This window comes from Dipodomys spectabilis, unplaced genomic scaffold, assembly GCF_019054845.1.
Source record: "Dipodomys spectabilis isolate Male_0828 unplaced genomic scaffold, ASM1905484v1 ptg000096l, whole genome shotgun sequence".
Lineage (NCBI taxonomy): Eukaryota > Metazoa > Chordata > Mammalia > Rodentia > Heteromyidae > Dipodomys > Dipodomys spectabilis.
Genome location: NW_024870773.1, coordinates 16,779,385 through 16,797,043, shown reverse-complemented (window position 1 = coordinate 16,797,043; position 17,659 = coordinate 16,779,385). Strand labels below are relative to the sequence as shown.

At 44.3% G+C, this 17,659-nt stretch overlaps 1 protein-coding gene across 1 annotated transcript in view; it reads right to left on the bottom strand.

Annotated features, from left to right (window-relative positions):
- Nucleotides 1–17,659, bottom strand: part of Frmd4a (FERM domain containing 4A) — a 194,090-nt gene that overhangs the window by 125,791 nt on the left and 50,640 nt on the right. Inside the window, exon 3 of the mRNA XM_042686012.1 lies at nucleotides 7,586–7,680. Within this exon, the coding sequence (XP_042541946.1) occupies nucleotides 7,586–7,680 (95 nt within the window). The remainder of the gene's footprint in view (nucleotides 1–7,585; nucleotides 7,681–17,659) is intronic.

The window sequence follows — 17,659 nt, the reverse complement described above, 5'->3', positions numbered from 1 at the left end:
CATAAAATGATGGTGATCACACCCCTGTGTTCATGGTTTCCTCCCCATCTTTCTTTCTTTCCCATAAACACTCTGACCACGTCCTCTGGAAGAGCAGCAGCAGTGAGGGCAACAGACCCGGTCCCTTCTCCCCAGGCTTGTGTCCTTCTAAGGAGGCAATCGTCCACCACCATCTCCATACTTAATTACAAAGATCAGAATGTTTCACACACACAGCCTCAAGATCAGAAGATGATCCAGGCTTGAGAAATCCTCACCACACCCAGTGGTTTGCCAGCTGCTGAGATGGAACCCAGGCGCCCCGTTGGGTTTGCCTTCTTCCATTCTCCTCCAACCACATTGGTAAAGGACAGATCTGTAGGTTGATTCCTTCACTGTACTCCCATAACAAACCTCCTTAAAGAATAACATTTTTAGTTGGGTGCTAGTGGCTCACACCTGTAATCCTAGCTACTCAGGAGGCTGAGATCTGAGGACTGTGGTTCAAAGCCAGCCTGGGCAGGAAAGTCTGCGAGTCTCATCTCCAATTAACTATCAGAAAACCAGAAGTGGCACTGTGGCTCTAATGGTAGAGTGCTAGCCTTGAGCTGAAGAGCTGAAGGATAGCGCCCAGGCCCAGAGTTCAAGCCCCATGACTGACAAAAAAAAAATTAAAAATTAAAAAAAAATTCAGCAAATAAATTGAGACAGGGTCTCATGCTCTTGCCAAGGCTGGCCTGGAGTCTCAAACCTCCAGCCTAAGCTTCATGGGTGCTGGGTATAAGGGTGTGTGCTACCAAAGTTGGCTGCAAATGAACTCATTTAACTGGAAATTCCTTTGTTCCTGGATGTGTGTTGGTTTAATCTTTGTTAGGCAATTGAATGGCTAAAAATAAATATACAAAAATGACCAGAAATCAGATCAAGGAGGCAAGAACAGCTCTAAGCTCGAATAGCTAGCTTCTGAGGAGAAATGGCCTTCCTTACTTCCCATTTCTTCCTTCCACTTCAGTCCTGGGACGATTGGTGTGACACATACACTTGTGTGGCTCTGATGGAGAGGCAAGGCCCACGCCCAGAGTACTCGGATGCTCAGGAGGAAGGAAGTGACTCCTCCATTTATGAGCTGTGACAGTCTCAAGGGCAGAGACAAAAGGGACAAGTAACTGACTCTCAAGTCCCTTGGGGTAACTGCTAGTATCTGGGCAAAAGCCAAAAGTAAAACAGAAACCAGAATTCTGAAGCCACTGGTTCTGCTTGTAGTAAGACGTAATAAAATTCATTTATTTTTTGCTCATTTTATTAGGTAGGAAGCCACAATTCTTAACGCTGGAACCAAAGCTTCCCCCACATCCTACGTAACACTTTTCAATCCTGACATCAAGTGCCTCCCTCAAATCCCAGATGAGGAACAAAGGTCAAAGAAGCATTTCCTGTGTGTAGCGGAAATAAGAGAACCTGGTGCCTTCCTTCGTTTCATGGCTGCCATTGATGGTTTTCATTTGACCATGCACATTAGTGTCTCTGCCAATCACCAAGCCAAAAGAACAAAAGGCCTCTAGCCCACAGACACTCAAAAGCATTTTCATTAGTGCTCACTGATAACCATCTTTAAAGCTGGGCAAGTGGCGGCCTCCTTGGTTTACTGAGGCAGGAGGTCAGACTATTGGGTCTGTAATAAATGTGCAATTGCTTTGGGGCAACAGAAATTGAATGCATTTATTTAACAGATTGCTTTGGGTTCGGACACATACTACAAATGGATTTTTTATGTTTTGCTTTGTTTTTTGGTTCAAGTGTTGGTTCCTTCGATAGACAGCCTCAGGGAGAGCTTTGTGGAGGGTTAGTGGAGGGTGCAGGTGGGATGCATCTGTCTGAACCAATCTCTTCTCAGGACTCAAGGAGAGGGGACTGCATGTTGGGCCTCTAGGAGGATTTTCTTGTAGCCAGGCTATTTTGGGGAAAGCCAAATAAGGCTGTGAAATTCTTACAGGTTATCATCGGATGTTAGATGTTTAACTGTTTAGTGTCCTTCATTCCACATGATGCCCAGGCTCATCAACAATGGCTCAGGGGTCCCGATTTAGCCTCAAATCCCAGAGAATGGCTAAGGCAGGGTATGTAGCTGGGAGATACTATTTCTAAATCATAGGCTCTGCAGACCAACTGAGATTCCTGGCTTTAAGTTTTTCATTCTGGAGGCATTGTTTGTTCTACTGTGTTATCTTCAGTTCAGGCCATGTTTTTATTATAACCCCTCCTACACTATGTTTTATTAATTATTTCCTAAACTATAAACATAGACTCAACAAGGAGGGGGGTGGTGGGGCAAAGGTCAGTTATTTCTGATCTCCAGTGGTTAGCAGTGAATCTGAAGTGAATTCCATATTTACTCAGAATAAATTCCCTTACATTGTGCCCCATAGATTCATATTCTTGTAGGTTCAGGAGCTGACACCAAGTGTAAACATTGTTTCTGTCTGAAACAAAGGATCCTAGCTGGGCGCCGATAATCCTAGCTACTCAGGAGGCAGAGATCGGAGGATTGCAGTTCAAAGCCAGCCAGGCAGGAAAGTCCATGAGACTCTAATATCTAATAAACTACTAAAAAATGCTGGAAGTGGAGCTGTGGTTTAGGTGGTAGAGCACTAGCCTCGAGCAAAAGAAGCTTAGGGAGACAACACCTAGGCCCTAAGTAAGCCCCACAATTGCCACCAAAAAAAAAAAATCCGACGTGAAGAGTTCACTCTGCTCATCTATGGAGGACTCAAGCTCCCTCAATAGTGTGGCATTGGGACAGAAAGATGGAAGAGGAATCCAAGATCATCCCCATTCATCGTTGGTTGGTGCCATTGGCCTTGATTCATCTTCACTACACACAGGAAGAGATATGTCCAGATCTCCTTGGATTACTAAATACAAGGTGCTGATGCTGTTCGCAGTGATGTCTAATGGTGCAGCACTCTTTCCTGAGGTGCAGGGAGGGGACATGGGGTCAGCCATGCATCAAGCTCACCTGCTGGGCTGACCGAGGCAGAAGTTGGGACCATTCATGTTCTCCTGTCCCACCAGCCAAGTGTTAATGACTAGAAACGCTAAGCCCATTTCTAAATAAACTCTATTCCCACGATTGCTGCTGCTGGGTCTTCCTACCACAATTAGAACATGGCCTTTGTACTTTAAATGGTAGCTAAGCCTGCGGCTGGCAATGCTCATCAAATAGAGCCTTTGTGGGGGGCCTCAGCTGATGACCCCCAAGTTCTAGTCCCTCAGGGACACAAAGACATACTCCCAGGAGCCAGCCTTCCTGGTGGGAGTGTATAGATCAGCTTCCAACAAGCCTGGCCATTTTGAGTTTCACTGATTTCTATCAATTCAGCCCACAAAGAATACCAACCAAGGGATTTAATTAATGAAGACACAGGATGCTAAAAAAAATCCTTACCTGGTTAGTTTCAGGGCACTCAGACGATGACCCTGGTGTTTGGGTCTCTGTGACCTTTCTACAACTTTGAGCAAAAGCCTTGTACATAAACTTTAGTGGAAGAGAAGGAGTATAAGCTCTTAACAAATTTCAAAGGGGTCTGGGATGAAATAATATGATAAGAACTACTCATCTTCCTAACTGGGACCTAAAAATGTGTTCCAACTGCACTTGATTTTTAAAATATGTAATAATGGCCAAGTTTTTTGATACATCTTAAAGTTCCCTCATCTTTATAATTTAATGAGCAATGCATAAAATACCTGACAGGGGATTAAGATTAAAATTTAAGTGAAGTACAGCAATCACTATTCCAGTTTGAGCTATGTTGTGTTTACTGACAAGTCTAAAATTCTAATTATGGCTTTTGCAAGTGGGCTCCTCTGACCTCATCCAGCCAAGAATTTAAAGAAACAATTAAACTCTGGAATCAAGACAGCAATGGGAAGACTTCAAAAATAAAATGTAGGTCAGGCACAGTGGTTCATGCCTGTAATCCCAGCATTCGTTTTAATCTAGTTTGGGCTACGCAGTGAGACCTTGTTTCAGAAAAAATAGATAAACAATAAAAGAAAAATATAAAAATGACTTTTTCTAACTGCTGAGATATGGAAACCTTGGCTATGCTAGTTGTATGCATGGGTTCACAAAGCCTGGTATACTTTTTTTTTTTTTGGTCAGTTGTGGGGCTTGAACTCTGGGACTAGGCACTGTCCCTCAGCTCTTCAGCTCAAGGCGAGTGCTCTACCGCTTGAGCTACAGCACCACTTCCACAAAGCCTGAACTTTAGAGTTGTGTACAATCTTGCAGGTCCTAAAACACTGATATCACTGACCCCTCCCTCTAAGTTTCCCCTTCTCCCCTTCCAATGCAAGGTTATAGTGGAGTCAAGTTCTCTCCTTAGATCTGGAGGAATGGAGCAAAAGAAACTTACACTTTTTTTCTCTCTGGAACAAAGTTTGTAAATTTGGCTACATTGGAACTACCTGAGGTAGCTTTGAAAACTCCCAACTCTTAGGCCACATCTGGGGCAATTTAATCAGAACTTCTAGGAGGAAGTCCCAGGCATTGGCTTTTTGTTTGTTTTTCTCCCCTGACTGGGTTTTGAACTCAAGGCCTCAGGCTCACTAATTTTCTTGCTGAATTAGCACTCTACCACTTAAGCTAACCCTTCAGCCTGGCTTTTTTGCTGGTTATTTTGGAGATGGAGTCTCATGGACTTTTCTTGCTGGGCTGACTTCAAACTGTGATCTGAGTCTCAGCCAACTTAATGGCTAGGGTTATAGACATGAGCCAGTGGCACCCAGGGGACAATAACTTTTCATATGGTATTCTAGGTGCTCCAATGTGAAGTCAGGGTTGAGAACCATGACTCTAACTGCGTAAATCAGTATCTTAAGATGGGATTTACAGAAGGCTCTTACTTGGCTCAAAACATTGTATGTTCTTACTTAACTTTGAAACACTGAATGTTTTAAAGGTGGCCCAGATGTCCTTGATTGAACCTTGATCACATGACTGAGTTATTGCTAGATAATAGGCCACCTGTATCTCCTTTTATTTGGACAGAATTAGTTAAAAAATAATAAAAAAAGGAGGCGGAATGCAATGGAATCCTGGAACAGAAAAAAAGGCATTCATAGGAAACTGTTCAAGTCTGTGTTTTAATTAGTTTACCACCCACGTGAATATCTTCGTTTTGATAAATGTGACATGGTGCGTCAGATGCTGGCATTTGGGGAAGCTGGTAAAACCACTATCTTTGCAAGTCAATTTCAAAATTAAAAGTTACTACATTAAATAAAGCCAGATGAGGGGTGGCTCACACCTATAATCCTAGCTACTGAAGAGGCTCAGATGAGGAGGATTATGGCTAGAGGTCAGCTATGTGAGAACCCCTTCTCCACTAATAGCTGAGTGTCATGGAGCATTCCTGTCATCTGCACTACAGCTTTGGGGGCGGGGGGAGGGAGGAGGGGAAGGGAGGGGAGGGGGAGTGATGAAAGAGGCTGTGAGTTCTCTGGACTGTGACAGGAGAGTTTTGTTCCTCTGCCAACCTCGTGCAAGCCTGACCTGCATGCATGCATGGACATGCACCCATCTCCCTTGGGAGAAGACTGGCTCTCCGACTTGCCACTGATTACTTCTGGCCAACAGTCGGGAGGAGTCTGAAATCAGAGCACGCAGGATTTCCTCTTTGGCCCAAGGTAACATGTTACCTTTGAATCTTGTTGATTCAAAAGGGAAGTCAAACTGGGCCTCATGTAGAATTCATGGACTCCTTGGGTTGAGTAACTCTGCTTGGGAAATGGGAACAATGGGGACATGATTCATTGAAACTTACGGTTTCCTTCCAATCATGAAGAACAGCACAGAGAGCAATTAAGGGCATTACTGTGGGGCTCAAGAGAAAGGGTAGAAAACATTGGCGTTTGAGAAAGTAATTGTTCTAGATGCGAAGTTGTTTAAGGGCAGTTTTTCTTTATTTCCTGCTGGGTGCCTTTATTACTACCCGCTTGCTCTTCTTACAGCTGTGCTGACCCAGCTCTACCTCCAGGGGGTGCTCTAGACACCTGAAGAGCATCTTCCTGTGCGCCCTTATCTAAGGCTTGGTGGAGGGGAGAGGCCTTAGGGGTGTCAGCTCAGGGGGCTGGCCTTGGACATATGACTTTGCTCCTTTCACCCACTTCTGAACCCACCACTGCCCCCAAAAGGTCACTTGTCCATAGGGTGACAATATATTCCAAGTTATCTAGTATAGCTTCAACTTACATTCCCTTTTATTCCATGATTCTCTCTGCATAATAAATCACCTGACCACTTTGTCCATTTGCAGTGTCCCCAAGACTAAGAGTCACAGACGGGCATTCTCTTGCTGATCAGCAAGGATTCAGAGTTGGTCCTACCTCGGTGGTCCTACTTGGTTTGGGGGAGGGGGTGGCCTAAGCCCCCCTTTTCCCATTGCTGTGCCCCTCCACTACCGTCATTCCAAACTATGAGCATTTTAGGAAGCTATTTTCACAGCTCTAAGAATTTGGAAAGGCATGTGTGCATGTAAGCACACTGAGGAAAAAGAATTACAAAGGATTTACTATTTACAAAAGATTTTCTATTTCTAGTGCTGGGGATTGAACCCTGGGCCGCACACATGCTGGTGTGGACTCTCCCCTGATCTCCTGCCCAGACGCTACCTTATCCTTATCTAAGAGTTTTGGCAGACAGTCATGGTCCTCTTTGATTAGAAAAATTAAAAGCCAGAAATTGAATGAAGATATTCCTTGTATTGGGAAATAACACTTTGTTGAGCCAGAATGAGAGACTGTTGAAAGCAAATACGTGTGTGTGTGTGTGTGTGTGTGTGTGTGTGCGTGTGTGTGTGTGTGTGTGTGTGTGTGCGTGTGTGTGCGTGTGCGCGCTTTAACTCATGGCCTCATACTCTCCCTTAGCTTTTTCACTCATGGCTGACATTCTACCACTTGAGCAACACCTCCGCTTTTGGAGAGAAGAGTCTCTCGGATTTGTCTGCCTGGGATGGCTTCTAACCTCCATCCTTAGATCTCAGCCTCCTGAGTAGCTAGGATTACAGGCATGAGGCACCAATGCCCAGCACAAACATATTTTTAATCAGATGAGTGATGGCAATTTTTGACTTATATTCTATTCCAGCTCAAACAGAGACTGGCCCAGTTAGGTTTCATTTTGAACTTATCATCAACTTTACTTCCTGTTATTCCAATACTGGAGAGAAATGTTTAATTTCCAGAAGTTTTTCATTTAACTTTAATGAAAACCAAACCTTGGCAGATCCACTTAAAAAAAACAAAACAACAACCACCCTCCCCCCCCAAAAAAACCAGCCTTTTTTATCTCAACATGAGCCTATTTGATTATGAGTTTACCTACAAATATTACCTCCTAATATTAGCACCACCCTAATTATATCCTTTGTCTGCTCCAGCCACGGTCACAAGACTTTGGAAACTCTGATGATGAACTTGGACTGACCCCACACCATGGGACCCAAGTGGCCTGCAGCTGACTTCACTTCTCACGGTGGACACAGCTCAGTGTGAGGCTTGGCTCTGTCCTATTCGGGGTCTGCGGGCTTTGGGCAGCACTTACGTCTCATCTGTGAATGCAATTCCAAAGTATTCCTTCTCCTTCAGGTTGAAATGAGAAGCCACGAGGTCCAGAAGCTCCTTGGCCAAAAGCTTGGGCTAGGGAAAGAACACAAGAGGGAAAGGGTTAAGTGAGGAGAGGTTACTTCTCCCCCTAAAGAGGCAAGCACAAATTTCCATCACTGGTCAATGGAATGTCTCCAAGTACAAGCCCTGTACATCAATGCAAATGAGTTCTAGAAGCCAAAAAAGAATAAGCTACCAGGGAACAAGGATAGGATATCAGGGAGCCAGCAGCTGAGTGAAGGGTTAGAGTCTGCTGATAGAGACTCTGTCTCATTTCCTAGCAATTTTGTTAAATCAACAAATAGTACTTGCTCTTTGGCAGAGATGTCAAACCCAGTAACTTCCTTTCTCCACAATTTAGGTTGCATTGATAAGAAGATGCCTTACTTAACAAAATATATTTAACAAACACAGACAGATGCTCCATATTTATGCTATGGTTTCCTTCCAATAAACCAACCAAAGTTAAAAATGGTGTTATGTAAAAAAATAAATTATGCCAGGTCCCAGTGGCTCATGCTTGTAATCCTAGTACTCAAAGCGCTGAGATACTAAGGATTGTGATTAAAATGTAGCCTAGACAGAAAAGTCTTTGAGACTCTGTCTCTAAAATAACCAGCAAAAAGTCAGACTGGAGGCATGGCTCAGAGGGGTAGAGTGCCTCAGGGCATGAGGTCCTGAGTTTAATCCTCAGTGCCACCCAAAACCAGCCAAACAAAAAAAAAGTAAATAAATCCATCCACTTTATCTACCAAACATCAGAATTAGCAACACCATCAACTATAGAGTGTCAGCTATTTTCTGGTCTCCTTGTGATTGACTAGGAACTTCTGTTACCACGTAGCATCCTTGAGAGAGGACCTTTATTACTAGCTCAGGGAAAAGATCCAACTTGAAATTCAGAGTTCAGTTTCTACTGGATGCATATTGATTTTGCACCCTTGTGAAGAGATAAAATCCTAAGTCAAACCATAGCAAGCCTGGTCTATTTTCTCCAGGCACTGTTTTAAGCATTTTTCCATCAGTATCTTTTTTTTTTTTTTTTTTTTTTTGGGTCCGGTCGTGGGGCCTGAACTCTGGGCCTGGGTGCTGTCCCTCAGCTCTTCAGCTCAAGGCTAGCACTCTACCACTTGAGCCACAGCACCACTTCTGGCTTTTTTCTTTTTTCTTATGTGGTGCTGAGGAATCGAACCCAAGGCCTCAGGCATGCAAGGCAAGCGCTCTACCACTGAGCCACCTTCCTAGCCCCAGTATCTTTTTTCTTAGATTGCCTTGTTATATAGCCCAGGTTAGCCTTGAAGCTATGGTCTTCCTGCCTCAGTGCCACCCCCACCCCTCCAGCAATGGTAGGATTACATGTATGTGCCACCACACTTGGCTAACATCAGTATTTTCCATCCTGAGCTGAGCCAATGAGATTGCCCATCACATAGGGAGGGAACAGTTGAACAGTTCTAGGGAGTGTGCAAGATTTAGCAGCTGTTTCCCTTTTGCTGTCTTCATTCTCTCTCCCTCAATGACCACAATTCACTAGGAGAATTGAGCCTTGGCTTTGAAGCTATGGCGGCACTTCTTCTTGGAAGGTGGAAGTACATGGCAGAACCCATCTTGATAAACCAGCGCCTTCTATACATCCATTCCCACTACATTTTGAAAAAGTAAAATAAAACCAACCAACCAAACAACCCCGCCCCCCCAACCAAATCTCTGAACCAACAGGGAATTCAAGATTTTATATCACAGCCTCCTTCATTTAGAGAAGAAATTCTACCCTAGAGAACAAGGTGAGGAATACAAACTTCATTGCAAAATATCACTGATGAATTAAGAAGATGAAAAAATGAAAGGGACTCTTGAAACTCTGAGCAACTGCTGATTCTTGTGGGCTCTTGCAGCCGGCTGTCAATGTGACTTCCTCCCAGGCCCGGTGTTGGGCTGCCCAGTTTCAAAGCATGGAGTATATCAGTACTGTCAGGCAGGTTGGCTGTTTGTAAAATGCACTGCAACTTATTTGTCCAAATGATTTCCATCTCTTTCAAGGTGATCCTATTTCTATGATGCTTACAAGTGCTTTAAACATTGAGAGCCAGATGTGGTAGTGCATGTTTGTAATCCCAGCACACAGAGGGCTGAGGCAAGAGGATCGAGAGTTCGAGGCCAGCCTAGGCTACACAAATGAGACATTGTCTTAAAAGATGTTTTCTTGGATAACCTTTTGGATTAGCTCTTGAAGCTTGTGTCAGACTCAGCATCCTTGGTGGTAAATGTTCTTACACTCACAACCGTCCTGACGTTTTACAAATGTCAAAAGTTACCTGAAGTCATGTCTAGCGAGGCCAGAGAGTGAGTGACTGAGATGGGTATCATAAAGTGAGGTGAAACTGTAAGGTGAATACTAGGGTTCATGGGAATGATGGTGAGGGACTAATCCCAAAGTTGGGAATGACAGATATAAGATTTCTTTCTCTTTGGGAGTTCAACTTTTAAGCTCACATCTCAAGATACCAACCCAAGAGGAAAAGGAATATTCCTAGGGTACAATTTATCTCTATATGATTTAGTGGAGGACGGAGAGGGGGTGAATGGAAGGTACTGGGTTAGAAATGGTAAGGTTAGGGGTCAGGAAACAGAACCTTGGCTAATAGGCATTGAGAACTTAGCGAGATAAGGTGTTTTTAAAGAGCAGAAAGGGAGGCTGATCATACTACTTTCAACCCTCCTCTTCCTCTTTCCAAGCCTTCCAGGAGCTCACCGATGCATTACTACATTCAAATTTATGGTGCTGAGAAAGATCAACAGATCATCTCATTATCACTTAAGATACAGATGGTCGTCCTCTGCCAATGGAGATTCTCAGAGATGCCGGTGGGCTGTCCCCAGACTCAGCACAGCAGAATTTAGGACAAGATCTGGACACACAAAGGAATACTACCTCAGCTTCAATAAGGAATAACATTCTGACACATGCTACAACGCTGGTGAACTTGAAGATATTGTAGTAATGGAAGATACATACTACATCATCCCACTACAAACAATTTCATAGAGCCAAGAGAATGGGTGTTACCTAATGGTTATAGAATTTCTGTTTGTGATGCTGACAGTTTTGGAAAGAGTGTTAACTTTATATTAGGAATATTTTATCCTAATTTTTAAAAAAGAAAAAAGGAAAACACACAAAGAGCTAACTCTGACTGGTTTTCTCAAAGCCCATGTGGATAACATCCCTCTGGCATTCTGCTTCCTGGGTGAAAGGTGAAGGGTCATGTCTTGTGGGGACTCTGACTGAGAGGAGGGTTATACTGCTCAACCTAAACTAATACACTGACCTTCTGGATTTATACATCAGTATTTTGAACTGGGTTAGTGTGCATGTTCACATGAGGGTATAAAATAAGGTCTTTGTGATTACATGGCAGTAGAAATGACACAATAAGCCAAGATTCACCAGTTATGGGTACCAGTTATGACTTTTGACTGGTTTGTTCATGGAGTTGTGTCTCTCGGATTGTGCCTGCCACCATCACATTGGAACTCTGACAGTAAGAAAGCAAGTTTTGAGCTGACAGTTCTCTGGGCAATAGTAACACCACTGGAGAAAACTTGGTTCTCCAGCATGAACTGTTTTTCAAGAACAGTAGCTATATGGAAGATCCTTTGTTAATCATCTTGAAAAAAGTGCTCTCTGTACTATGTACAACATGTTATTATAGATTGCAGACACCACCTCGACCAGCCAGGACGTACATATAAAGAGATCAAAGCAGTGTTGAGGAGATGTGAAGGTTACAGCTCCCAGATCTCCTAGAAAAGTCACATGAGGCATTCCATTGTCAAGGTGACAGGCTGGATAGTGGCTGTTTCCATAATCAAGATGGAAGCCAGTGTGGGAAACAAACAGCTTGATCATCTATTGAGACTTCATCCCAACTGACCTCACCCACCCCGCCTCAGGCCCTACTTCCTTCAGTCTCTGTAAAAGTTGCTTAAAACCCATCTTGGGTGCTGGCATCTCAATTTCCTGATCTTGCAAACTAAGACAATATCCCACCTTGACATGATGGTGATTAATGAACTCCATTCTGCCCAATGTTCCTTACCCTCATTTGGAGCAAGTTGCTGGGTAAGCAGAAAGCTCTCTGCTTTTACACACTTTCAAGAGATGTTTATACAATCCTGCTGATTATAATTTACCAGTGACTCCTGCTGTAAACATCTGTGCTGCTTCCCAGGGACTGTGGTGGGAGCAAGGCCAGGAAGGCAGCCTGGAGCCCAGAGAAGTTGCACAGGAGTCAGAACACCAACAGGAGTAAGACCAGCCTTACTTAGGTCAGTTACAGATGACCTCCTCGGAGTCACTGGCCATGGGTGGGAACCATGCAAGTGGCATCACTGGGAATAACAGGTGTATATTACTGTACACAGACATTGTGCTAGGATCACAGGTGTGTACCATGGTGCCCAGCCATTGGTTGACATGGAGTCTTGCAAACGTTTTTGCCCTGACTGGCTTGAACCATGACCTACCATCTCCACCTTCTGAGTAGCCAGGATTACAGGCTGGAGCCACCACAGCCCAGTTGTATTCTTTTTATCTAGGCAGGAAATTTCCTTGCAAATGAATGCACTGTGCTTTGTGCGAATGCTTCTGGTAGAACTGGTCATCCTTTCGATGTTAATTGGGCCTAGAGACCTGGCTACCAGCACTTACAGCAGAGAAGAGAGCATACTGGGTCATCTTCCTGCGCCGATCCCACCATTCTTGGCATCTCAAGGGCACTGGATTGTCCCCAAGGCACACCAAACAATGTTGGCCAAACATTCGGGGTGACAGGGGTAAGCCACCAGTGCCTGGCTCCATCTCAGATTCTAAATAAGAGAAATTTCCATTTGTGAATTAACTGTATTATACAACAACAGCCAGGTGCTGGTGGATCATACCTGTAATCCCAGCTACTCAAGAGGCTGAGATCTGAGGAACACAGTCTGTGAGACTCTTACCTCCAATGAACCACTGAAAAACCAGAAGTAGAGCTGTGGCTCAACTGGTCGTGTACTAGCTTTGAGTAAAAGAGCTCAGGCATGGTGTCCAGGCCCTGAATTCAAACCCCAGGACTGGCAAAAAAATGAAACCACCAAATAGCAACTATCAAATGGCTCCATCTGTGCTGTGGAGGTATCAATCATGCCCAAGGCTCAAGCGTCTCAGCTTTCCCCCATCCCAAGGGTAATCTTGATTAGTCACTTGCCACTCTGAGGATTGCAGTGACTGCTAGGCTGACAGAGGACAGATCATGGCCACCAGGACACATAGTGAAGCTCCCTGTGCTGGGCACTGCCTGCTTGACCCCTCTGCCTGGCGATCCTGAGACCTGATGGCTGGGTGACTCTTGTCCTTTGGTAGTGGCCCCAGCTGTAAGATGGTACAAAGGGTTGGTCCTGGAGAGGACAGAAGCCTATGATGGAGCCAGTGTGGTTCTTCACCCTAGACAGAAGGAGCAGCCTGGAGCACAAGCTGTCTGAGCAGCTGTCTGTTATGGTGCTCCTGCCTGCTCACCCTGGGGGCTCTGCTATAAGCCCTGAGAGTGCTCATTGGCCGTCCCTGATTCCTGGGGAGGGGAAGGAGGGGGAGAGGGGAGGATGAGGTCATCGTGTGCTGATTCTGTGTGGTGATACAGAGCCGGCATCCCGCCCCCCTTCTTAGAGCTCTCTCTTGATTATCCAGGGAGTCTCAGTTCCTTCCTGCCCACGCAAGCAGAGCCATGGATTCTGTGACAGGGGACAGACTCCAGTCAGTCTGCAGATGGGAAGAACCATGGAGTCTGAGACCCCAAAATAGTTAGGGGGTACCCCAGGGAACCTAGGGCCAAGTAGCGAGCTGGTCCTGCTAGAACCTGACTTCATAGCCTTTACCTCCAGCTTTGAGGCCCACAGCAGTATGCCAGCTCCACAGAGTCATGACTATGACTGATCACTGAGCCTGCACTGGGTGCTGAGCAGGGGCTTACTCGGTTATCCTTCACAGATGTCAATCCCAACATCTGTGAAGGAGATGTGGGGTCATCCCATTGCACACAAGAGGGAACTAAGGCACACGGAGAGAAGTACTTGGCCAAACTTTTACAGCTAGCACTGAAAAGACCTCAAGCACTGGACAGCTAGATGGGGTCGGGTCACATGCACTGATGGAGTCTTGGGGTTTGCAGTAGATCACATACCTCCAAGCATTATGAAGGTGCCTGTGATCCTGCCCGTAATTCCTGTATTCATGTGCTGCCTGGCCTCCTCCTGCCCGGCCTTCTCCTGCCTGGCCTTCTCCTCCCTCCACCTACAGCCCAAGTGGCATTCGTATCTTTAATCCTCTCTCTTTTGTGCATCCATCTCTCCTTCTGAGACAGTCTGACATTTTTACCCAGAGTTAGGGACCTTCAAAAGTTTCCTAGCTCTTTCCCTTTCCCTTCTCCTTTTTATCTTAATTCCATGGATCTTTTCCTTCCCTTCTTACACTTCTTTCTCCCATAGTCTTCTAAGGTGCAGCTTGGTCTTTGAGTCCTTAGAAAAGTTGAGGCTAAGATTGTTTTGAAAGAGAGTCTTTTCCATCCATGCATTTGAATGATGCCCAATGGGAAGGCTTTGACAGGCGTAGATAATTATTGCTCCTCTAAAAATGCAAAGTGCTCTGCCAGCCGACTGGGGAATCTGTTTTATTCAGGATTCCCCCCTCTGGGGATTCTGGGAGGTAGGCAGGTGTTCATTAGAGAGTGCCTCCAATTCACAGCGTAAACCCTAGACTCTAGGCTGCTCAGGGCAATGTCAGGAGGAGTTAAGGCAGGCCTTCTACAATAGTCAACAATGGCACTGCTTAAGTGAAGGGAGACACAAAGTCTTGTAGGACAAGGCTATCAAGTCTGCAGTCTAAATTCTGAAATATCTCCGGCCAAAATGAAGATTAAACTGAGTTTTATTTTCTTGGAATTCCAAGACTCCTCTTCTACAGACATCTGGTCTGCCACTTCCTTCATTTGTTTTATTATTAAAGATGTTTATCCTACATATTTCATCTGACACTGTCTTGTCTTCCAAGGAGTATCTGGGAATGTAGTCCACCTATAATCACAGAAAGATGACGAAATTCTCCAAGATCAAAAAATCCATTGGCAGATGTGTTACTCTGCTAGTTGGCCAGATGGACCACTTCAAACTTGGAGGTCTTCTGACATTGTCCACAAGATCATTTCATTTGCTTGATCTCCAGGCAAAGTAGAGAAGTGTGTGGTCCAAGTAGGCAGTGGTAAAGAGAAGCCACTGAAATTGGAGTTTGGAAACAGGCTCTGTGGCTCACAAAGATCATCAAGTCTTAGACAAAATTCAGATGTCTGAATCATGCATTTAAATCGCAAACCGTGCACCTAGCAGTTTTTAGGATTTTGTTTTGGAAGGGCTTGAGGAGAAGAGTAAATGAGGTGGGGCAGGTAGGTTGTAAGCTACCTTTCCAGTGTAATAGACAGAAGCAGGTGACACTTTCTGTTCTCTGCTTCGGATATGGCTGGTATGCTGAGAATCTTGCTTTGTTGGTGCCATATTGAAAGAGACACTAGCCCTTTGTCCAGTGCTGAGAGAGGCTGGGCTTCTAAGGGGTTAAAGATAATATGGTACGAAAATTTCTCTTAAAATATAAGTACCCTTTTTGTGAAACCTGGGCTGTGAATTTGTAAACAGACCATAGGGCTGGGATCCTAACTTCTGAAGTACACTTAATCAGCCTCTATCTTCACTTGGAAATATTGGAACAATAACATCAATCACACAGGGTTATTATGAGGACTCAGTACTCAGTAAATAGTCAGTAAAAGTGAGCTCCCCTTTTCTCCTTCAACCAGTAACTGAATCCCTATAAACATTATAAGGACCTTCTCTGATTAGATCAAAATCCTTTCCTGGAACTGGGCTCCTGTGGCTCATGCCTGTAATCCTAGCTACTCAGGAGGCTGAGAGCTGAGGAATGTGGTTCAAAGCCAGTCTGAGCAGAAAAGTCCATGAGTCTCTTATTCTCCAATTAACCACCCAAAAATCCGGAAGTGGAGCTGCAGCTCAAGCAGTAGAGTTCCATCCTTGACTGATAAAGCTAAGAAATGGCACCAAGGCCCTGAGTTCAAGCCCCAGTACTAGCATGCACAGAAGAATCCTCTTTTGAGTGAGTAATCCTCTTTATCTTGGGGATCATGAACAAGTCATCATGAACAGAAAACAGACATCTTCCCTTAAACTTGCATGAATAGCCTTGCCCTTGCTGATCTCAGTTCTTGTGATATAATATCTGCTTCATTCACTAGAGAATTTACTCTCTCACATCTGTCCCGTATATTGCTTTTGCAGGGTTGAAATTACATAATTGGCTGGGAGAAAAAGAAGTCTCTCTTCCTCCAGCTCCAGCAATATGCCTGGAGATATGGCACTGGCTTTTCAATGTTTATCAGCATTTTAATATGGAAGTTTCCCAAGCGCCCACCCAGTGGATTCTCCCCGTGGGCAGCTCTGGCAGAATCATGCAGGGAGCTGTTGGCGAGCTACATTCAGCTCTGCTGCTGCTGTTTTTTGCGATACAATTAAAAATGCACTTTTAAGTGGGGTGGGAAGGTAATGAAAAAAAATGTGTGTAGGTATGGGTCCCCATGAGCCCAAAAAGGGAAGACTAGTGGGGCTGAAAAGAGCAGTTTCATGAGTCAGAGAAGTAAGCCTGTAAGCAAGGCAGCCTCTGTCCCTTCTGATATGCTAATGAACTAATAAACAGATGCTACGAAAGAACCTCAGCTAGACCCAAGGAAAGTCCGAATTTGTAATATCTTCATTCTTGGGCTAGAAATTTTACATTATTGTTTACTTACATTTTACCCACTTCCAAAAGATTTAGAGGAGGCTTCCTGAATTTTAAATGGTATAAAACAGGGAGATTAAAAACTTAAATAAGACTATGTCTATAAAAGAACACTGAGTTATAAGATAAACTACTATAACCCCCTCCCACCCCACTTTTATGGCTTTCAGATTTTTTTATGGCTCTAACTTGTGGCTTTAATTATTACTAACAGTGGTCTGAAGTATTAATATCAATATGAATTACAAGAAAATGTTACTATCAATACTAAGTGATATTGATATTGTCTTAGTATCCATGCTATTAGTGAAATGTTAACATTTACCTCTTTTTATTATGGCACATCATTTTAAGTATTCTATTTTTGTATTATTGTTATTAATCTCTATGCCTAGCCAAGACATTACCCTTTAAGTATGCATATAAAGGAAATAAAACATCACACACATATATATTTATATATTTGGAATTATTGGTGGATTTCAGCAAGCGATGGGGTCTTGGAACATAGTCTACACATTGTGATAATGGGACATTGTCATTCAGCCTTGCACAGAGGTCAGTTCTGTGGAGGAAATTCTCTCTAGGTTACTCACAGGGGCTTCATTAGCAGACAAAACAATCAGGCAAAGGATTGGTCATGGTGGCACATGTCTATAATCCCAGCAACCAGAAAACAAAGGTAGGAGGATCACAGGTCCTAAGTCAGTCCTGGAGAAAAAGCATGAGACCCTATCTGAAAAAGGACTGGAGATATGGCTCAAGTGGTAGAGTACCTATCTATAAAAAGTTCAAGACCCTGAGTTCAAACACCAGTACTGCCAACTATTGAATGAATGAATGAAGCAGACTAAGTCCATCCACAGTGGCAAACATTTTCTCACAAATATATCCAAGAAGTTCACATAGGAGACAGCAGTGTCTGGGAACAGCAGAAAAACCTCTGTGAGGGATAGTTTTTAGTCTGGCCCCCTGAAGGTCCAACACACAGGCCCCTAGCGCACTCTCCCCAGTCTGTTCCCCCCCCCCCCCCCCCCCCCCCGTCTCCCCAGTGTCTGGAGCAGATTTAAAAACCATCTCCTGAAACCCGACAGGATGTTCTGGGTGAGACCGAATGTTCAATGTTTACAGGACTGA